Source organism: Tursiops truncatus, chromosome 10 (genome assembly GCF_011762595.2).
Source record: "Tursiops truncatus isolate mTurTru1 chromosome 10, mTurTru1.mat.Y, whole genome shotgun sequence".
Lineage (NCBI taxonomy): Eukaryota > Metazoa > Chordata > Mammalia > Artiodactyla > Delphinidae > Tursiops > Tursiops truncatus.
In genome coordinates, this window is record NC_047043.1 from 25,101,480 (window position 1) to 25,124,533 (window position 23,054).

The 23,054-nt window shown below is 42.1% G+C and overlaps 1 protein-coding gene across 1 annotated transcript in view; it reads left to right on the plus strand.

The window, feature by feature from the left end:
- The window catches only part of PKHD1 (PKHD1 ciliary IPT domain containing fibrocystin/polyductin), a 424,868-nt gene that overhangs the window by 82,507 nt on the left and 319,307 nt on the right, over nt 1-23,054 (plus strand). The window contains exon 34 of the mRNA XM_033864110.1: nt 920-1,070. Within this exon, the coding sequence (XP_033720001.1) occupies nt 920-1,070 (151 nt within the window). The remainder of the gene's footprint in view (nt 1-919; nt 1,071-23,054) is intronic.

A 23,054-nucleotide genomic window follows, 5' to 3' on the forward strand; every position in this document is an offset into this window, starting at 1 on the left:
TGAAATGAGATCATACGTATGAAACTGTTAAAAAGTGTAAAACATCGTGCATTATTATAACTAATAATCTTGGAGCTGGGTGCAACAATGCCTAAAGCCAGGATTATTCTTGAGTAAATATCACACCTGTTCGGGGCCATGCCCTGCAAACTCCATGCTCTCCTCTCCTCTGGACCACATATTTGTAGACTTTCTGTAATGCTACACTGCAGTTTTTCATTTTAAATCCAGTCTGGTTTCTCTCCTTAAAGCAAGAAGACTTTTAAAGCAAGTGGCTGGTAGTGTAACTGGCACATATATCGAATCTCCTTAGTCTGGGCGGTTAAGTAAGTTTAATTAATTTACTAAGTTAATGTTCCACTGCTAGCAACAGAGCCTCATTGCCATCAGCTGGGGAGAGGGAATTGAAAGCCTAAATGAGCTCATTTTTTCACAGTTGGAATTAGGGACCAGTTAGCCAGTTGTGTGGGTTTTCCAATTTCTCCATCTGCCCTGGGGGGATTCAGGCAATTCACTCCCCCATCACTGAATGTAAGAACAGGAAGAGGGAAGGGGAAAAGAAAAAAAAATTTTTTTCCTAACATTTGCTTCCATTTTTGGAACTGGAAGTATTATCTGTGCATTGCTTCTTTGGTTGGGTTTGGAGAAGCTTTTGCTAATGTTCCTGATAGAGCTGGAAAAGAGAAAGGCCTCAGTGAAAGATATTTACCATGTGCATTTTCATTGCAGGGTGTGCAGATAAAGGGAAAACAAATAAACAATAAAAGAATGGAAACAAAATTACAGAAATTTGCAAAATTTGACAAATGGTGGCCTGTGGTTGCCACAAGCTAATGGCTTGCAATGATTAATAAGAGTAAAAATAATTGCATTTCATTAAGATTGATGACACCCCATTTAACCTCCCCTCTCGTTTCAGCCCTAAAGTGGAAAGAGATGAAGTTCTCATCTATAATAGCTCCTGTACCATTACCATGGAAACTGAGGCAAAGATGGAGTGTGAGACGCCTAATCAGCCAATTACCGCCAAGATTACTGAGATACAGAAAAGCTGGGGCCAGAACACTCAGGTATAATCAAATCTTTTTTACAGACTGATTCAAACAGCTCAAATTAAATTTGTAATATTGTGTACATTAAAAAAACAATTTAGCCCAAATGGCAGCGATATATAATATTAAATGCTCTCAAACTTTGAGGAGCTGGTCTAATGCACAGCATCTGAATTCATAGTTAACTATGGTTAATCATATATTTTCTCAAAAATAAATGAGTGCTGCCTGGGCTCTTTTAAAGCACATTCTGAACAGATAATCTCAGCATTTTGTCCTGCTTTCCACGAGCATGTTTGAAGGAAGCTCTCAGTGGTTTATTTCTCCATGAAATAAATGGCCTACAATTTAACCAGGCCCTTCTGGAAGGTTTCCAAATCACTCAGCCATCCTCAGTTGGTGGGATGGCAGTGTCTCCTGGTCCATCCCGAAAAGTCTGCGGGGTCATCTGGACCAGCCTCCCTACCTCACCCATCCATTTTTAAAGCATCTTAGCCACCCCTCCAAGTGGGTTTTGTAAGAATGTGTCCTTAAAAGTCCCTTGTGGGAGATTCCACAGCCTCCCAGGAAATTTTCGAAAATTGAAATCAGAGACAAAGGGCTGTTTGGAAATGTATCAGATAATCTTTTACAACTCTCCAGGCTTCTCATGGTACACAGCTAAAAAATAATATTTATTGAGCACCTACTCCCTTAGGTGTCTTTCTCTTTATGAAAGCGATCCTCAGATCTCCTTCTTTTGTCTCTTTTATTGGAACAAACATTTATTGAGCACCTATTAAGTAACACACGCTATCGGAGATCCTCTCATGAATGCTGCTCCGATGAAACCTTTGCAATCCCAAACTGTACCTCCTGGGTTCGTGAGGCCTGTTTTTTTATAACTTTTGGGCTGGTGCTGAAAAAACGTGCAGTTACAAATAATGTGATTTTTCTGTCCTTTCTAAGCTGTTCCCTGTCTGCCTTTCCACCCCCCGTCCCCCGGGGTCTCCCTGTCCATCCTGTTATCTCCTAGGCTTTTCACACCCCTTTCCCAAACCTTCAGGTTGTTGCACAGGGCTGTTGCTTCTTCCTTCATTGTGTCCCCCCCTGCCAAATTCACCTCTTCCTTTCAGTGTATTGATAGCTTTAATTCTTTATCTGCAGCACTATGGTCCCCTAATCACAGCCTCCTCTTCATGCCCGTGCCCCTTCTCAGCAGTTGGCTGGCAGTGATGTTTACTGTAGTGAGTGAGGCTGCTGAATCAGCATTGAACTGTAGAAAGAGAGCTGTGGGCTGAAGGCCAGCTGCGGGACACTGAGCATTCTTTAAGGCTTTCCAGGCTTCAGTTTCCACCTGGGGAATAATAAGCTGGGTTGTTAGGGTGCACCTCTGAGCAAATGCCGGTGACAGGAAGGAAGAGGCAGGTAGCACAGGGGTTAGGGGCTTTGAGCTGGACTGCTGGGAATGGAATACATCAGTTGCCCCCTGGGGGACTTCAGGCAACTTAGCCCCTCTGTGCATCAGTTTTCTTATCTGTAAAGTGGGGAGAAAAATGGTACCCCACCCCCGCAAATAGGGTTGGTATGAGGATTCTAGCATGTGAGCCGCTGTGAACTGCACGTCACACACAGTAAATGTCCAGTGTTGGTTGTTCTTGTCCATGCTCATTTGCTAGTCTCAGTGCTAGAAAATGATACAGGATCCTTTCTCCATAGTGCTTGCTGCTTTGACCAGATCATTTCACTTCTTAGATTTCATTGAATTTCCCATCATCTCAAAGACTAATTTTGAGTTTTTTGAGGGCCTTAAAAGTCTGTCATCTTTAAATGTTTACACAGCATGTATTTATTGAGTTCCAATCATGTTCAAGGTCCTCTACTATGAAAGAGAAAAAAAAAATGTGGAAAGAGACCCCTCTTTAGGGGGCAATAGGGAAGACAGGTCATGTATGGAGGTAGGTGAGGTTCAAAGAAGGACATGAAGAGTCAGTTCATCACAGTTGGATGTAATGTTGGACACCATCCGATCAGTGACTCAGCAAGGGATGAGTTAACTGAGGTCCATAAAGAGAGGTGATCTGATAAATCACACAGCTGTAATTTGGCATCATAACCCATGCAGCCATAAGTCATTGTGGAGGAAATAAGCCAATTAATCTTTAGGAACCAGAGGGGCATGTGTCTAAACCTACTAGACTAATGTCAGTGCCTAGGAAACTCCAGTCCTGGGATATATGGTTGTCCCATAGATGTTGGGAAGTCTGGGGACCTTAGGTACACAATTGCCTTTTCTGGGCCTGGGAAGAACCAACACTGCCAGATGCTTTATCAGGGCTAGAGTTCTGGTCTCTAGGTCCAAGTACTATGTGAGAACCTTGGAACACTAGTTCCATGGAATGTTAAGTATTCTGGGATAAAAGGGTTCCAAACTCAAATACATTTATGAAAGTTGGATTAAATATATATATATATTAAAAAAACATATATATATATATATATATATATGTATGTTTATTGAGAGCATTCAGTATGTGAATATATAATGTAAAATTCTAGGAGAGGGCTGTAGTGTGGAGTATTACCTGAACCTGTTTGTCCACAGAGCCCTTTATTCCCAGAATTTCTTTGGGGGCTGGTATCTGTCCTGCTGCCCTCACTTTGGGAACTGTTGCCCATGCCATGCTCTTCCCCTTACCCTAGAGTGGAGGGTCAGAGTGGGGAAGGTTACCTTCAGATGGGGCAGTCAACTGAAGGTAAGTAGGCAGCATTTGTATTATGCCAGGAATGATGGGCAGGGTTCAGGCAGGCGGGGATGCAGAGGAAAGGTATTTTCGGTGGCGAAACAAGGATACACAAGGCACTGAGGCAAGAACCCACAGGAATAGTGTGAAGAGCATGGTGTATATGAAGGGGACTAGTGAGTCGTAGGTTTGTAAAGATGGGCTAGGATGAGATTGTGATGGCAGGTTCAGCGTTTTGTCCTTTAATTCATCAGGTGACAAGTAGTCCTCAAGGAGTTACTGCAAGATCCCAGGCGTGCTTTAGTCACATTGGTCTGGTAGCTGGGTGTGGGACGCCCTGGGAAACGGAGGGGAGATGGGTGAGAGGTAATCGAAGGAGGGAAGTGGCAGAGGGAGTGGAGGGGAGGGGACACATGCAATAGTCAGCACTCGATAACTTGTGTTCGGCAAAGTGTTCAGAGAGATTGAAAATTCAATGTGGGAGGTGGGAAAATTATCGGTCAATTTTCCCAATGGTCTTTTCAGATGTTTGAAGTATATCTATATATCTATATCTATATATCTATATCTATATATCCATGCTCTTGATTCCAGAATTGTAATCTCCAGCCCAGAACTCTTTCCTGAACTTTCGATTCCCAAACTTCATTGCCTCCTGGCATCTTCACTTGGATACCGAAATGGCATCTCAAGTCTAACAGGTTCTGAGTTGAACTCCTGATCTCCACTGCTGCTCTCCCCTAGCGCCTCTTCCCCCCACCATAGTCCTGAACTGAGTTGATGGCAGCTTTTCAGTTGCTCAGGCTGTGGAGGCATCCTTGATCTTCCGAATCCCATGTCAGACCCATCAGGAAATTCTGTTGTCTGTACCTTTCATCCGACTGCTTTGTAGCAAGTCTACGGCTGTCGCCTCCGCCATCATCTACTGATGATTACAGAGCTGGTCTCCCTGCCTCTCCCTCTGCCTCCCCTTTCAGTCTATTCTAATGGAGCCCCAGTGACCCTTTCCAAATATGTCAGGTAATTACACTCCTCTCAAAACCTTTCCGTGGCTCCCAAATTCTCTCTCAATAAAAGCAAGTCCTTACACTTATCTAAAGGGCCATTCTCTGCACCAGCTTCCCACCTCCAACTCCTCTTTGGCTTCACCTCTTGTTTCTGTCACCTGTACCTGGTCTGTCCAGGCCCAGCAGCTCCCTGCTGTTCCTGGAACACGCCAGGCTCACTTCCACACTGAAACTTTTGCATCTGTTCTCCCTCCTGCTTAAAATACTGTCTCCTCCTTAAAATACTGTCTTCTGCTTAAAATACTGTCTCTTTTTCTGTTTTGAATTGAAGTAGAGTTGATTTACAATATTGTGTTAGTTTCAGGTGTACAGCAAAATGATTTGATTATACACACACACACACACACACACACACACACACACACATATATATGTATATATATATTCTTTTTCAGATTCTTTTCCATTATAGGTTATTACAAGATAATATAGTTCCCTGTAAATCCTTGTTATTTATCTATTTTATATATAGTAGTGTGTATCTGTGAATCCCAAGCTCCTAATTTATCCTTCTCTCTCCCCCCTTCCCCTTTGGTAACCGTAAGTTTGTTTTCTATGTCTGTGAGTCTGTTTCTGTTTTGTAAACAAGTTCATTTGTGTTAGGTTTTAGATTCCACATATAAGTGGTATTTGTCGATGGACATTTAGGTTGCTTCCATGTTTTGGCTATTGTGAATAGTGCTGCTGTGAAAATTGAGGTGCATGTGTCTTTTCAAATTCGAGTTTCATCTTTTCCAGATATATGCCTAGGAGTGGGGTCACTGGATCATATGACAACTCTACTATTTTTAGTTCTTAAGGAGCCTCCATACTGTTCTCCATAGTGGCTGCACCAATTTTCATTCCCACCAACAGTGTAGAAGTGTTCCTCCATTCTCCATACCCTCTTCAGCATGTATTATTTGTAGACTTTTTGATGATGGCCATTCTGACTGGTGTGAGGTGATACCTCATTGTAGTTTTGATTTGTGTTTCTCTAATAATTAGCAATGTTGAGCATCTTTCTCCATCCCTTTTCAAGTACAGCCCTCTGTTTTAGCTTTTTGCTGAAATGTTACTTCCTCAATGAAGCCTACTTTTACCACAAAGTTACAACCCAGTGCTGCTCACTCCATATATCATACCTACAGTTTTCCTTAGTCTGCTTTATTTTTTCCATAGTCCTTATCACCTGCTAATATATTATGTAAGATACTAATTTATTTATTTATTTATTTATTTGCCGTACGTGGACCTCTCACTGTTGTGGCCTCTCCCGCTGCGGAGCACAGGCTCCAGACGCACAGGCTCAGCGGCCATGGCTTACGGGCCCAGCCGCTCCGCAGCATGTGGGATCCTCCTGGACCGGGGCACGAACCCGTCTCCCCTGTATCGGCAGGCGGACTCCCAACCACTGCACCACCAGGGAAGCCCCAGATACTAATTTATTATTTTTATTGTTTTGCATCTGACTTTTCTTGCTAGAACATGATCTCCAGGAAGGCAGAAATGCTTACCTGCTTTGTTTGATGGTGTATCCCAACTGCCTAGAACAGAGCCTCAATCAGTTGTACAAATGAACAATATAGAAATACAAATAAAGGCAGTTAAAAGAAGCCTTCTCATATGTTGCTTCTCCTATTCCATCCCCTGAAGAGTATATCTGAAAGGAGACACACACACACATTCACACACCCTGGTGTACGTACACTCATTTGCACACAAAGATGTTATTGTGTCATTAATACTGTTCAACTTGTATTTTTAAAAAAACTATTGATACTCTAGGGTATCAGCTCCTTGAAAAGAAGAATTTTGTTTTGTCACTGCTGTTTCCCAAAGCTTAGAACTATGCCTAATGCACAGCAGATCCTGTTAAAAATTATTGAATGGACGAATGGATTTATGAATGAGTGAATGCATCATGGTCATCTTTCCATTTTAGCACAGGTACATTTGTCTGTTCTTCAGAAAACATTGATTATACCTACTGTGTATCGCCGTGGTACATGAAACAAGAGAAAACATATTAGAAAAAGCAAAAATCTAAGAGTGCTAGAGAACACAATAAGGTGCCATAAGACAGCCAGAGGTTTTGAGGGATTTCTGAAGGATAAAGAGTGGATTGGGTTGGATGGGTAGAGAAATCACAGCAGAATAAACACAAGGCAAAGCCAATTTAGAGAAAATGGATAGAAAGAGTCAGCTATACTTTTCAGTGGAGCTCCAGGAGAAATTCCAAACTTGAGAGTCATATAGGGCAGGTATCAGGGTAACTGAAGAAAGGATTGCTTGGGAGAACTACAAGGGCCATTTCCCTTCCTTTTCCCTCTCCCTTTCTTTTTCTCTGTCCCTGTGTACTCAGAGTGGTGGCTCTGTGGCTCTCAAGACAAAGTCTTAAGAGCAGCTCACAAAACAAAAAGGGGATTATTTGCTTGGGGACAGGAGATGGGTATGGTCCTTTGTGAGTATTAGGGTCTTTGTTAAACTTGGCCAAACCCAAGGCAACTCTGAAACTCCAGGACAGACTCAGGGAAAGAAGGAAGAAAAGGGCAGGGAAAACAGCATTCTCCTCATTTCTGCCTCGAAGGAATCCCTTTACTTTCCCTCCACTCATCCAGATGTTTCACCTAGCAATTTCAGTTGTGATAACTTGAAGAGGTTTCTCTGAACATCTGATCTGCCATATCAGTGGAAAAAGAAGTTGGAAACAGTGCTATTAAAGTTATCTGGGAGATGATTTTAAACCTGGAATCCTATACCCCATCAAATACTATCTGGAACAGAAACAAAATAAAGACATGTACGCTATACAAAATTCGGAACGTTTATCACCCCTGTGCACTCTCTGAAAAATCACGTGCTCTGGCAAACCATAAAATGAATCCAAGGATGAAGATGATATGAGAAACAAGAAACAGTAATGAACAAAGAACCTGAAAATAGCAAAACCGGAGTAAAAATGGGTGAAAATATGGCTGTGAAGCTTAACGTAGTTAACAATGAACTCTTAACCAAACTGAGGCAGGAACCTCCTGTTTCAAGTAGATATAATAAAAGGAGGACAAGAAACAGAGGCATAAACCTCCCTTTTTGATAAAATGAGATTTTTGTAGCACATGCACAGCATTATGTGAAGATGGAAAGTATATGGGAGAATGCGGAGGACTTCATGGGGAGGAGGAAAGCCAAAATAAGTTCCTGCGAAGGGACATTTAGATAAAAAGCAAGACAGTTTGCTCTACTGGGCCCTAGAAGAGCTTTGGATTTAGAGAAATTTAGGTACCAGGAAACGGTCATGAGGCAGGAAGGGGTTGCTTGAAATCCTCGATAAAGCGTGTCTGGAGCCCAGGACCTTGCTACTGGTGGACCCAAGCAGACATCTCTTTCCTACTCCTTCCTCCAGGAAGCAGGGGCATAATTTATGGACAGATTGATTAATTAGGTGCCTGATATCAAGCACGGGGGAGGAGGGGATGGAGAATCTCGAAGATGATTGGAAGATCTGGTTACTCTTTGAAGAGAGGTCAGCCTTCCCCGACCCCGCATGAAATTCTGTCCTTTGCCCCCAGCTCCAGCATCCTGGCAATTCATGTTCTATTCTTTCCAGAAAGGACACTAAAAGATACTTTTCTGGAGCAATTAAACCTGAGTAAAGACCCACAGATTTGGACATTTGGAAGCCTCATGCCATCCCGCTTATACAGATCGTCCACTTAGATGTTTACTGCGTTGCTCTTAAATGTGAATGGACAGACTTCTGGTTTTGGCCACGAGAGAGTGATGATTTTAGACTTACCCTCCTGCTGTACACAACTGTGAAACCAGTTGGAATATATTTCAGGCTTTGGATAATAGACGGCACAAGGCTGTGATCCTTGAGAGAAGGGAAACACACAAGGAGAGCAACTTTCTGTCTGAGAACAGTATTCCAGGGAAAGAGACCTCAGGCAGAGAGAAGCAGTCTCCCTGTGGGAGCCATCGGAGGCTGGGGCTCAGGGTTGCTTATGTAGGTAGGTATGGAAATGGAAGAGGAGGTAGGAGGGATAAGAAAATATTTAATGAGATAATGGCCAGCATTTTTTCAGATTTGATGAAAAATACAATCCCATAGATCCAAAAAGCTTAATGAATCCAAATCAGAGGAAACATTAAGAGATCCATTATTGGAGTTTTCAATACTGTTGAGATGTCAGTCCTAAGTAATATTTAGAGACAATGCAATTCCAATAAAACAACCCAACTTTATCTTTTGGTAGCAGTTTCCAGGCTGATTAAAAATTTCTATGGAAATGTAATGAATAGCAAAATCTACCTTTAAAAAGAACAAACTTTGATGACTTACTCTGCCCGATTTCAAGTCTACTATAAAGCTATGGTAGTCAGTAGGAGTTCCAAGCAAGATCTCATTTGAAAGGAGGTTTCTGTTGCTGAAAGTATCTTTGAAAACTCTTACTGCAGTGTCGTGGAAGCCAGGGGAGGGGAGAGATTGAAGGAAGGGGTGATGAGACACATCAAAAGGTAATGTGATCAGGAGGTCCTTAGTGATGCTTGAGGCTGCAGGACAGTATTGTTGGGGAGGAAAACCAGATTTTGAGGGGTTAAGGAATGAGTGAGTGGTGAGTAAATGTAGGCAGCTGATACAGATCACAAGTAGGAAGGGAAAGGAGGGATGCAGGTAAGTATTGTGGTGGGCAGCCAGCCCCTTCCTTGTGCCCATACTCACTACCTCACTATCATTGGCGCTAGGGATGGTTTCTTATGTTAAAGGTGCTTTGATTCAAGCTGGAGTCTTCAAGAATGTTACTTGATTTGACAAGACCAAGTCTCTGCAGGTCTCTCACTCTATTCATTCTTCTACTGACTACAAACTAGCTTTCATGCCCCTGATATTTGGCTGTTAAAAGAGCAAAACCCCACTGCTTAACTGAATCCCTACTTTCTGTTTAAGGAGCTTCTCCTAGAAAATCGGTGCAATACAGTGATGCAACAAATTTTACATTTTCTTTATAATGTGTATAGCTAGTTAGAGGCTGATTTGAAACTACTTTCTATTCCCTAATCGATTTTTTTTCTTGTATTACTGAAATCCCCAAACACTTTTTCTCTTTTGTTTTCTCTCCTTTCCTTTCTTCTCCTTTTGGTTTTTCTTCTTTCCTTTTCTTTTTCTTTCTTTTCTCCCTTCTCCTTCCTTTTCCCTTCCCTTCCCTTCCCCTCCCATCACTTTCTTCCCCTCTCCTCTTTTCCTTTTTCTTCTTTTCTCTCTCCTCTTCCTTTTCTTCCCTTTAAACCACCTCTTTTATTCAGTGTTTGTCTTCAGGGGTGTGTGCCTTTGGAGGGAGATGCTTTTGGAAGCAGAGTTGAGCTGGTCGTTAAGCCTAAGTGCCTAACAATTAAGTGCTAGTCACCTCCCAAGATGAATGGATATTTAACTGATTTTCCAGAACTGTATCTTTTAACTAAGAACGTACAGCAGCTCTGCAGTTAGTTCCCTGTGTGGTAGTCTCCTCCACTATCCAGTTCTCATCTGTTTTGAGCCCTAGGAAGCTTGGCACACTCCCACCCCTTTTTGAAGTGTGATGGGCCATGTCACTTGCTTAGCGTGTGGATAGAAACACTTAATGTCTCGGGCTCGACTCTCCAGCCCTCTCTTTTCCTTTGCCGTGATGCCTAAATGGTCCAGAGTGTGGTGTCAGCTTATAGAGGACAGCTATTCCATCCTGGAGACTTGCCAACATTTGTAGTGGACTTTGTGTTGTGCCCATGAGGATTTGGGGTTGTTCGTTACTGCATGTCATCTAGCCAGTCCTAGCTATAGACTAATGACCCCATCTAACCTTTAGCCTGGTGGCTGATTCACCGCATTCCACATGATGCCTTTAATTCTTCTCTGTGATTCCACATGGAATGATGTCCTGGTTTGTGTTCTTGGTGGCAGGGACGACAAGCTGGACTATGAGATGGGGCCATTAGGCAGAACTTATGGCCTGATGGGAGTTAGCGGGGTAAAGCCAGTCTCCTTACCAGACTCTGAATTCCCACTTTCCTCCCCCTTCATTGGTGGTGTGCTTCCATTCTCACCCTGATGCCCGGAAGATCCTCTGTGGAATTTTCTAGTGCTGAGAAATTAATCATCTTCTTTTGCAGTGTTGTTGCAAACTGTGGGAGTTTGGGGGATCGATGTGGCTATTTCTGGTATCTCTACCTGTGCTGAATCTCTGTTTATTTCCTCCTAAGAATCACTCTGGAACATTATGTACAAAGAAAGTTTGTTCCAACAGAGCATATATTTATACTGTAGTCTCTATCCATATCCATAGCCCTGTAGAATCTATGTATAGGTGTTTTTCCATTACACTTATGCTCTTTCGTTTCTTTCTTTAAATTTTATTTAAAAAATCTTATTACGAAGATTTCAATCACAAGGGAAAAAGAACACGACTCAAGTAGACTTAATAAAGTGACTCACAGAATGGCTCATGGGACAGAAAAGCTCAGTCAGGAGTCATAGGCATGGCCTGACTCAATAGTTCCGTCCTCACTCATGAGATAGCTCTTCCCATGTCTCTGCCCTGCCTTCTGTGGGGTCAGATTCAACCTAAGGCTGCCTCCTCTGTGGGCAAAAGATGGTTGCCAGTAGCGCCCAGGGCTACTTGCTCCCTTAGCTACATTGCGTGTGAATAAAGGGGTCTTTTATGGGCGTGGTTTCAGAAGGAGGAAGTTTCTTTTCCAAAAGCCCTCAACAAATGTCTCTTCATGACTCATTGGTCCAAACTGAGTCATTGTACGTGACCATACTGCCTTGTGCTCAGGGTGATAGGATCTGCTGGCTGCTTTTGGCCAATTATTGCGGACCTTGGAACAGAGTCAATCCCAGCCCCCAGCACCTGGGTGAGAATATGACAGCAGTGATGCCTGGAAGGAAAATCTTAGGGCTACTGATGAAGGGGAATAGACATTGGAAGGTCAGCCAACACTTGACCATAATGGCTTCACTTTTGTCTTTATGGCTCTAAACTAAGGCCTCTTCCTCTGATTCTCCTCACTGGTCCTTTGTGATAATCTAAGGCATTGCTGTTGCATGGAATTTTGATGGGGGTGAGAACAAGGCACCAATAAGGGATCTGGCCAAGTGAAAAGGAAACAAAGAGTTTGGTAAACCTCCCTTAGAATTCCGTAGAGTGTTTGCTTTAAGAAACAAACAAACAAGCAAATGAGAAAGCATAACGACTACATAAAACACACATACCTTCAGTAGCCTGCAGGACCTCAAAACCAGTTATGTGTTTCTTTTGTGATGTGCATCTTCCTGATTCAAAATGACAGTAGTCGTTTTTATGATGTACCAGCTCCCAAAGGGGATGGCTCATCATTCAGTTCTAACCTTCTTCTAACAACAAAGAAAAGAGCAATCTAGGGAAAGAAATGGTCTGTTATAGTGTTTGTTTCTCATAATGGGTCTTCCTAAATGCTGGCAAATATTAATTAATCCTCCCAGTGTCCCTTTGTAATGAATACCTATATATACACGGGGTGGAGTAGACAGAGTCAACTGACCAAGGCCCCTCCATGAATTAATGTCAAAAGCAAGGGCCTGGACTGTTGGGCTCATGGCTCCAGTACCAGTCGCTTGAAGGCACTGCCGTTTAACTTCTTTACTTCCCAGAGGGGAAAAGTATGCATGGCCAAGCAGAAGCAAATATATTTTGTTCTGTTTCTGCTTGACACCAATGAGTATGCATTGGACACCACATGATGACTTTACTAAGACAGCGAGCAAATACAGCAGTATGGCCAGCAGAGAGGGCAAGGTACTTTTACACTGGGAAAGTAAGATTATTGTCCTCAACCCTTCTCAAATATCATTTACAGATCACTCTCAGGGTGCCAGCCTTTTTTTTTTTGGCCATACCGCGCAGCGTGCGGGATCTTAGTTCCCTTTTCAAAGAAGACTTTGCAACTATGAAGGGCTTGGATAAAATAATTCGGTAAACTTTGAAAGGGTTGGGTTAATTCTACAGATGAATAACCCCTACTGTGTGGAATGTTCTCTTCAGTAGGGGAGATATAAAAACCCCAATAGCTGTAGTATAAGCAAAATGTAATAAATGGGATAATAAAGGTATTCGTATTTTACTGTGGAAATCAGTGAAGGCCAAGCAATCTTCTGGATGGAAAAATCATTACCTACAAATTCCCTGGAAGGTGTGTCATTTTATCTGGGCCTAAATTTATGAGGATTTGAAGGATAAGGGGAGATAAGGAGAAAATGTATACTAGTGAAGAGACGAGTGTTACAGAATCCCAGAAGTGGGAAAACATGGTTTTTATATAAGTAATTGTATTTGGCTGGAGTGTAAAGTTTGAAAGGAATTAATGGGGAAGGGAGTCACTGGAAACAAAGGTTGGGAAACATAAGCTGTCTTGAGTGTGAAACTAAGGAGTGTGGATTTAATCCAGGAGAAAATGTAGGGCTGTTTGAGTCTTTGTAAATTTCATAGCTGCCACTTTATCTCATGAAATATCCCTTAGGGCTGGTATCAGAGTCAGAACCGCTGGCTGAAGTGTGGCCCGACGCCAGGTTAGTACTGACAGCTCAGATGCAAGTGGATGCAGGGCAGTGTTGAGGCAGGAGCCCAGGAAAGGAGGCATCAGAAAGCTGCAGCTGAGAGAGGGTTGAGGATGGGTGTGCTGAAGGTAATATGGAGAGACACCCCATGTCTCGTTGAGGGATAGGAAAGCACAGGTGATTCTGTGCTGTGAGTGACAGAGAGGCAGTGTGGGACAGTGGTCGGTCTGAGAGTGGATGACCTGGGTCCTACCTCCCAGCTTGGGTATCACCTACCTGTGTGATTCTGGGCAAGTCCTTGGGAGAACCTCAGTTTCTTCATCTGTAATGAGCAATGGGACCAATGCAGCATCTTCCAAGGTGGGTTCTGTGGACAATTAGTAACAAAGAATGGCCCGTTAGAAAAAACGGTCTGGGGTCAAATAAGTTTGGGAAATGCTGCAGACTCACTCACGAAGTCCACATTAAGGGGAAGGTAGTTTCATTCTGTTGAACTCAGCTCTTCCCAGACCTCTGTGCTCACAAGAATCTTACTTATTTCCTGCTTCCATGCAATACCCATTGGCTGCCTGGGGAACATTTTGGGAAATTTTGGACTAGATCATTTTCAGGAAAGGTCCCATCCTCACATTCTCTGATCCTGTGTCACCTCTGAAGGTTTCTTCTCAGTCTAGGATTTTACAAATCCAAAGGAAGTTTTCTCCTCCAGTCTGATTGAGGGAATTTTCCTACCTATAATATAGGATTGACTATCATCCCCCCAGTCAACTTTCTCTCAGAGTTGAGGCAAGGAGTTCTTTAAAAGTGTTTTTGAAAGTGCTTTGAGATCCTTAAGGAAGGAGATCCCTGGTGGATTCATCATATGACTTCATTAGAAACGTTGTATGCTAAGGAGCCTTCGACTTCACCTTCTAGTTTGGAATCATCATATTTCTAACGTACTCTATTAACCAGGAAAGAGTTGAGGGATTATTTTTTTCTTCTCTTTTTTTGCATCTGTATATAATGTAATTTAACCTAGCAAAAAAGACACTGATTGTCCCACAGGACTTAATTAACTCCCAGCTTCATGGTGAGCTGCAGAAATAATAAGAAAAGGAAAAGTTCGGGTGTTCCATACCTGTCCACTTCCACCTCTGGTGCATAATGAGATGTCAGGAGTGGTGACACTGATGAGATGTGTAAAACATGCTGATTGCAGGAGGCGGCGAGCTGCCGGCTTGGCTCCTGGGAACGCTGGCCGGGCTGGAGGAGCCGCAGACGCAGGGAGCAGTAGTTTTCTTCAGATGACAATTTCCAGCGTCCTCCCCACCCTGCCACCTGAATGGTGGTTTTGCTAACCTTTAGCTCTGTCTTCTGCACCCTGGTCGGAGGTTATGACAATTGTCACAGGACAGATGCCATGTTTATTAAGCTGCCTGTAGCAAATCTGGACAGGTAGTGCAGGATTCTACCAGCCAGCCCTCGGGGGAGCCCATTAAGAAATTGCAGGGCTAATAAAAATCATGCTGGATAAAATTGCAGTCCTCTGGTGCCACTCTATAATGGGTTGAATCTGGTTTTAAATTTTAATGGGGGCAGAGACTGAAGGTTTGAATTGGGACCCTTGTCCCAGCAGCCCTGAAAGTTGTACCTTCTTAATCCAGAGCTAGAAGAGTGCAGGGAGAGGACAGGCTTGCTTCTCTCTTTGTGCGAGGCTTCTGCACATTTGAGATAGGAATTCATTAATGTTTCTTACACGTTAACAATGGAAAAGACTCCTGGAAGAAAGCCTCACTCTGCTATGTGGTATGAAATCTGGGCTACAGCTCACATCCTCTAGCCTCACATTGATTGAAGCCTTCAGCACCCAGGCCTTGAGGGGGCCTAGAAAACGCATGGGGAACAATTCCCGGTTCCTCGGCTTGGTAAAATTGTTATAAAACTGTCCTGTACTGGTAGCTTCTTGAAAAGGAGATTGTGTAGTTCTCTTGCAGAGCCATTCCAGCATTTAAATTCATCTTCACATTGTTCCCCCTCCAATCCAGGGGCCACAGCCTCAGAAGGTGATTCTTCGTTCCTTTGCTGAATCCCTTCTGCTCACAGAATTCATCACTTCATCTGGATAAATCTATGGTTTTCAAACATTAAAATGGAACAACCAAGTGTATACTTGCTGTTTTGGGAAGACTGAGGAAAATGGAAGGAAAAACATAATAGGGTATTTCAGTAGTAGATATGATACCATCTAGGGAAGTATATTCTGTATTTTCCTGGAAAGAAACACTGCTATTACTAAGGGAAGGACATAACGTTGGCTGAATAGTGACTTCTTCTTCTTGGGTACTGAGTGAAGCCCTTTACTTGAGCTTCGCATTCAACCCTCAGAATAGAGCTCTGACGTGATTACTATTATCATTTCCTTTTTTTTGGCTGCGCCGTGCAGCATGCGACATCTTAGTTCCCCAACCGGGGATCGAACCCATTCCCCTTGCATTGAGAGTGCAGAGTCTTAACCACTGGACCACCAGGGAAGTCCCTATCATCTCCAATTTACGGATCCATAAAGGCTCAGAGAGGTTCAGTAGCTTGTTTCAGGACCCACAGCAGGTAAGTGGCAGAGCAGGGACTCAAAGACAGAAGAATTCCAGAGCCTGTATTGTTATTAAAATAGTAATTTTAATAACAATAGAATAGTCATTTAGCAATATTACTAAATTAATAATGTTCTTTGGAGAAAAGCTTTCAAGAGAAGAAGAAAGGAAACCTGTTCTCTTTCATGAACAATTCCAAAATAAGTATGTGAAGTTATAATATAAATTTGTGGAAGTGGATCTCTGGGTAGTGGAGAAAGTACAAGTATATGAAAATGTACTTCCCGAGCTCCAACCTCTGCTAGCGGCATGGGTCTAGCTGTGCTCCCTTACCCACCACGACCCCTTCAGCCCCTGCCTTCTTGTGGGCACTGTCCTACCACTTGTGTTCTAGGTCCTTCCAGCGAGACTTTCTGCTTCCTCTACCCTTCTGCTCTGCCAGTGATTTCAGTGGACGTGCCCGTGTGTGGATGTGTGCTCATTTATGCTGGTGGGGTAGCAATTTGCAGTCTGAGGCCTGATATTCATAACTGTAGGAACTCTAGGAACTCTATAGGAATAAAGTTTTGTTGGATGAATACATGAGTGAACATCATTAAAGCTGATGGTCACCAGATGGAAATCACGTCTGAAAACTTTCATTGTGAAGCTTTTAGAAACTGTTATTGAGACTGGAGACATTGGGAAAGACAGAAGTGTCATACTCTTACCAAAGAAATAAGTTGTACAAAGGGTGATTTACTCAGAAAGGCCTTCCATTTACAGAGGAAGGCATCTGGCCTCCACAAACATAATAGTTTGGCCATTTGCCAGCTGGGTTTTTCTGAGGGTTGCAGAAATAGAGATCTGCTTGACAGGTGATTTTTACAATATCTTTCTGAACTGTTTCATTAAGTCTTGATAATGTGAGCAATATTTTGTAGAAATTACTAATCTTTGCAGTACAGAGAGAACCTCGTAAGTTCCTTTGCTGTATTATATTAGTGAAGTAATTGGAGACTAGGTCTGTAGTTCCAGAATATTCAGCTTAATTTTCCTTTTTAAAATTTTCTGGGAAATGAGGCAATGTGTCTTGTAAGGTTAGGGATGGGGGTGCTGTTGTAGGAGACACACAAGTGTCATAATTTTTAGGCACCTGCCAGTATCATATTGCCCGGTAATTCCAGCTTCTCTCTTCCTACTGTTTTGAACTCTCCATTTAAGTGCTTTAGTATACAAAACAAAACAAGACAAAACACCTTTTTATCTTCTGCAAAAAGGATACCTGCTTAGAGCAGAAAATGTAAAAAGAGATAATAAAAAGAGACCAAGAAAGATTCTCTACAATTTCAGCATCCAGTTGCTTTGATCCTGGCCAAGGGAATATTGGCCAGGGATGTCATGAGCCGTTAATGCTTCCCCAGCTCCTCTACCTCATAACCTTCAAGCTGGAGAGTTTAGAGACGGCCACTCCTGAGTTCAGTGTCTACAGGCACTGAGTGTAGACGTATGGTAGTTTGGTGAAGTAATTAAAAGACATGTTCTGTATGTTGGATGAATAAACTTGGAAGGGTCATAGGTTCAATGTCGGCAATGCGTGAGGGTGATATATTCACGTCTATGACTATACACCTATCCATAAATTTTATGACTTTTTAAAGACAATTTTTAAGACTTCTTTGTTCCATCCTAAGAAACCATTCCTTTCAGTATCAGCACCGCGGAAAACTGACCGTATTATTTACTGTGTATCACACACTTCAATGGTACAATTGGGAAGAGCAGTGCAGTTGGCCTATATAAGGTAATATATTTATTGGGGCCCATTTTTTTCTTTAACTTTTTATTTATTTAAAAAAATTTATTTAATTTATTTTAAAAATTTTTGGCTGCGTTGGGTCTTCGTTACTGCACGCGGGCTTTTCTCTGGTTGCAGCTAGCGGGGGCTACTCTTCGTTGTGGTGCATAGGCTTCTCATTGCGGTGGCTTCTTTTGTTGTGGAGCATGGGCTCTAGGTGCGCGGCTTCAGTAGTTGTGGCGCATGGGCTTAGTTGCTCCGTGGCATGTGGGATCTTCCCGGACCAGGGCTTGAACCCGTGTCTCCTGCATCGGCAGGCGGACTCTCAACTACTGTGCCACCAGGGAAGCCCCCTCTTTAACTTTTTAAATAGACAGTTTCAAATAAACTAAAGTGGAGAGAATAACGTAATAAACTCCATGTACCCATCTCCCACCTTCAACAGCTATCAACTTACTTACTTTTGTTTTTTAAGTTTGAATGGAAGACTATTTTATATGGGTTAATTTTGAAAGGGGAATCTGCTAGTGGGAATTTTGAGGATGAAGGTAAGTTTTAACCTGGGAATCTCTCATAGTTTAGTATTTCTCACAGAGTACAAAATGCTGTGAAAAGGATGACTACGTTTCACATTTATTCAATTTTATAGGAACATAAGGGTGTTTAGATTAAAAATTATATCTATATATAAAGTTTCCCTTTGAGCGTCTCTTCTTTTTTCTTTTTTAAAAAAATTTCTGACTTCCATTCTTAATCAACTTCAACTCCTATTTAAGGTTTAAGTTCATAAAATCCAAAACTCTCCAGGTATGTTTGCATTATATAACAATTTTTAGAGACTCAAATAAATGGTTATAATCATAGAAAAATAGGTGGTGATGATGATTTTCGTGTATGGGCTGAGCCATGCTTGGTATCCACCAAATTCCATTGCCTGAGCAGCTAAGTGACTATTTATTAACTTTAAGGAAATAAATAGTAGCTCATGTATATTGAGCTTTTATATGTGACGGGCACAAGGCATATGACTATTTTGTGTACATTATTTTCACAGCACTATGAGTAGATATTATTAGCTCCATTTTATAGATCAGGAAGTGGATGCTTCTGAAGGTTGAGAGACTTGTCCAAGGCCCCATGGCTAAAATGTTGGAGCTGGGATTTAGAAGTGCAGTCTGCCTCATGTGAAACTTCTTTTCACTATGATGCTGCCTGCTGAATAAGTTACCAAAATGATAGCAAATGGTATGGGTCCGGGGCGGTGAGGAGAAGACAAGATGAGAAAAGGATGGAGTAGCATGGAAAATAAATTTGAGTTGAAAGAAATCTTTTACTAAAATTTCATGTCTAGTGGAATTAGAGCAACACTCTGTGAGTTTAGTTTAACTTCAAGGGCATGGCTGAATTTCCTAAGGAACAAAAGTGTTTCAGTTTTATTTTGAAAAATTTGGCCCGGAAAGCCAGATTCTTTTCCCAGCCCATAACTGTTTCCCTGGCTCTGGAATTTGAAAAGGCTCTGAAAAAAGGGAGGGGCTTCACTCATTCCTACCTAGATTTTGTATGAAAAGATGTCCAGTGGAATAAAACAAAGAAACAGGCCAAACAAGGGAAGTAAACGACTCAGAAGCAGATGTTATCAGGCTGGGGAGGTGACATCTGCAAGTCAAGATGGCTGCCCGGTAACCACAGGCTACGCGCAGAGATAAATGGTTGACCCCGACCCGTGTCAGCCCACGATTGATGCCACTAACAGCCCTAGTGCCTGCCCAATGAGTTTTAAAAAAATCTTTGATAGAGTATGTTATCTAGTTACTGGCACGAGGGCAATAACCCTGAGGGGTGAAGGAAAAGGAAAGAATAAAAGGTCAATCCAGGAGGACAGTCTCTGTCGGAGTAAATGAGAAAAAAGGATCTGGCTCCAAAGGGGAAGAAATAAATAAATAACAATAAAAGCGGCTGTGAGATGCGTGGATGGATAAGTGAGATGGCTTGTTCCCTTTGCTTTTCCTTCCTTTTCTCTCCTTTCTTTCCCTCTCTCCCTCCTTCCCTCCCTCCCTCCCTCTCTCTTTCTTTCCTTTCTTCCTCCCTCTTTTTCTTGCTCTCTTTCTCTTTATTTTCTTTCTTCTGCACTCTCTCTCTCTCCCTTCCTTCTCCCATTTTTTTTTAAATTAACACAGGCCTTGAGCTATTCGAGAGAATTTAACGGATGTAGCCATAGATCCTTCGTTTTTCTCTTGAACTTTTCTAATGGTCTGATTAGGATTGTTAAGCCTTTTAAAAAAATGTCTTGGAGAGGTGAAATTAAAGGCCTTAATTAGCCCCCCACTTTGTGAAATAATAATTCAAGTGTAAAAGGTACAAAACAAATAAAATGAAATTCCTCTAGATAATGGAAAATATGTCATTATAATATGGTATTATTAATTGATTTGTTGTAGATATGTGAATTCAATTCTGTAATAACTCTCTTGCCTTCCTACACACACACACACACACACACACACACACACACACACACACACACACACACACACACACACACACACACCTGTAGGCGTAGGTTTTATACATTTTTGGAAAGGCAGGAATATAATTGCTTTTGCTCAGTATTGCTGCATCCACAGAATTCTACTTCATGATAATAGAATTTTTAATTGGCTCTTTTAGTCTTGAAATACATTTTGCAGGGAGAAAAGAAAAGAAGGGAGAACTGAGCTTTTTGGTCTAAAAGACCATGGCTTTAATTATGAATTTTTTCTTTTTATTTGACCTGGAAAAATTTAGTTTTTTTCTTCCCTCATAGAGTGTTTGTAAAAGGTAAGATGGTTCCAGGGCAAAAGGCCTGAAGGCTGGGCTGGATCCGTGGCATTAATGCTCTCCTTTGAGAAGAATCATGTTGGTTATAAAAATATTGGTCCCCAAAAGCAACTCTGGAAAGAGTGGAGAAATAGGCTTTAGGCAGAATCCATCCTTTTCTAAGGCCAGAGGAGTTTAAGGATGTGACTTCCTGGCTTTACGATATTGGTTCTCAGTAGCCAGTACTGGGAGGGGTCATCTTTAGTTGGCACAGGTTGGAAGACTTGTTTTGCCATCCTTTCCTCAGAGTAATGGAAAGAGATGAGTCTTGACGCTGGAAGATGTAGGTTCTAGTCTCTGCCAAGACCACCTTACTAAGAGGTCCCGGATTCATGGCTCGATTTCTCAGAGCCATCACTGTCCTCGTGTACATGATGGCACTAGTGCTTCACAGCATCTTCCTGCAAAGATTTTGAAATTTAGATGAGTCTACAGATGTGAAAACCCTCTGAAAGTACTAAAGCGCTACTCACCTCTTACAGGTCCTGTATCAGTGTGGATTCCGTTGGTGTATGGAGGTGGTGGTTGGAAATAACGTGGCGCTTGCAGAATAGAGCAATGAATTGGTAGTTCCTGTAAATTTCCACAAGATTGATTAAAATAGGGGCAAGGCGGAGGAATAAAATTTTAGGGCTAGCTGAAAAATATGTAGTGTGTATTTTTTTGGCTTTTAACAGGTTCTAGCTTGGCACCATAGAATGTATGCTGTATAATTTGGCTTGCTCATAGAATTAATATACTTGAAATACTAAATTTAAAATTAAAGTTTATTTGTCAAGAGTTTGTCTTTTATTGACAAATAAATTACATAGAACAAAAATGCACAGGTCTTAAGTGTATGGTTCATTGACATATGTATATACTATGAATCCCACACTCAAAATCAAGGTATAGAACATTTTCATCATCCAAGAAAGTTGATTCTACTTTTTTTTTTTGCCATAAATGGTGATGCAACAACTGAACTTAAGAAATATATATCTTCTCTTTGTTTTTGTTTAAGGAAAAGTGTGAGAAAAGCAAGAAGTAAGCACCTGTTATGTGTCAGGCACTGAGTTGGTCTTCATGTATGTTTGTTAACAATATATTATTATATATAACTATAATGGCCCTTGAAGAATCTCCATTTTATGGTTGAGGGACTGAACTTCAAGGAAATTATATGACTGCCAAGGTAACTCAGTGAGTAAGTGGTGAAGTTGGAATTTGAATGCGTGTTGCTACCTCAAAACCCTTTTTTTTTTCTTCAACTGATAAGATAAAACGATCGCTGAGGTTTGGGGACCCGAGGGTGTTCTGCAGAGCCAGAAATACTGAAAGTCCACACGTTCAGGAAAAAAGGGCTAAAGAAAAAGAACTTCTCCTCCATGAGGGGAGAAAAGTGATTGGTTACAACTTTTGATTGGTGGAACTCTTTCTGTTCCCGGGGTTATATTTTTCCCATAATTTCAGATTTCTGAAAACTTTACTATTATTGAGACAGTTTTTATATTGCCCTAGATTGTTCTTTAGGGCACAGGTGTCTGTGTCTGGAAACAGAGCAGTGAGCCCTGGCCCCATCACTTCCCAGTGTTTTGTCCTTGGGCATCCTTCTTAGCCTCTGCAAGTGTCAGTTTTCCCATCTGTAAATGGGACTGATAAGATAGATGCCTCAGATGGTGGTTGTGAGGTTCAAATAGGGTTATGACAGCGCAGGTCTTAGTGCAGTGCCCCGTGTCTGATGAATGTTCAATCAGTGTTTACCATCATCGTTGTTGTAATTGTCATTCCACCAAGCCTCATGCCTTCAGCCCTGAAGTTTTAGTTGGTTTGGTTTTTATTTTGATATTTTCCAAATTCAGGTCAATTGAAAGTCCTCCCCAAATGGGGGGGATCTGAGTGAGTGAGGAAGCCACTGAGTCTGGGACTGTGCTGTGCACATGCATTGCCCCATCCCTGGAGGACTTTCTGGTCCTGTGGCTGGTGCTTTCTTGTGGTGCCCTGACATCCCCTGTACCCACTGCTGTACCTGATACCTGCTGTGATACCCATCTTCTGTTAGATGACATGTCCTGGGGAGCAGGCAGTTCAAGCACCCAGCACTGTGCCTGGCATTAGTAGGTGCTGCCCCACTATTTGTTGAATAAATGACACTGCCAGATTTCATCCTGGACCAGAATCCTCTTTTTAGAGGAATGAGGGATAATGTAGGAGTCAATTTTCCAGGCAACCAAACCATTGCCCTTAAAATACCGAGCCTTGTTTATTTTGGATGTTATCTTCTGGAACAGAGCAAAGGCTTTCCTGCCTTTTTGACTGACTCTAGGCAGCAGAATCAAATGTTCTCTGGATGCTTCTGGATCATTAGCATAAACCTCAGTGATTTTGCTTTTTGGAAATAACACTTCCGCCAGAGGTAGTATTGAAGTAGCAGGAAGGTGTGTGCTCCTCGCCAAATGGCCACGACCGTACTGACCCA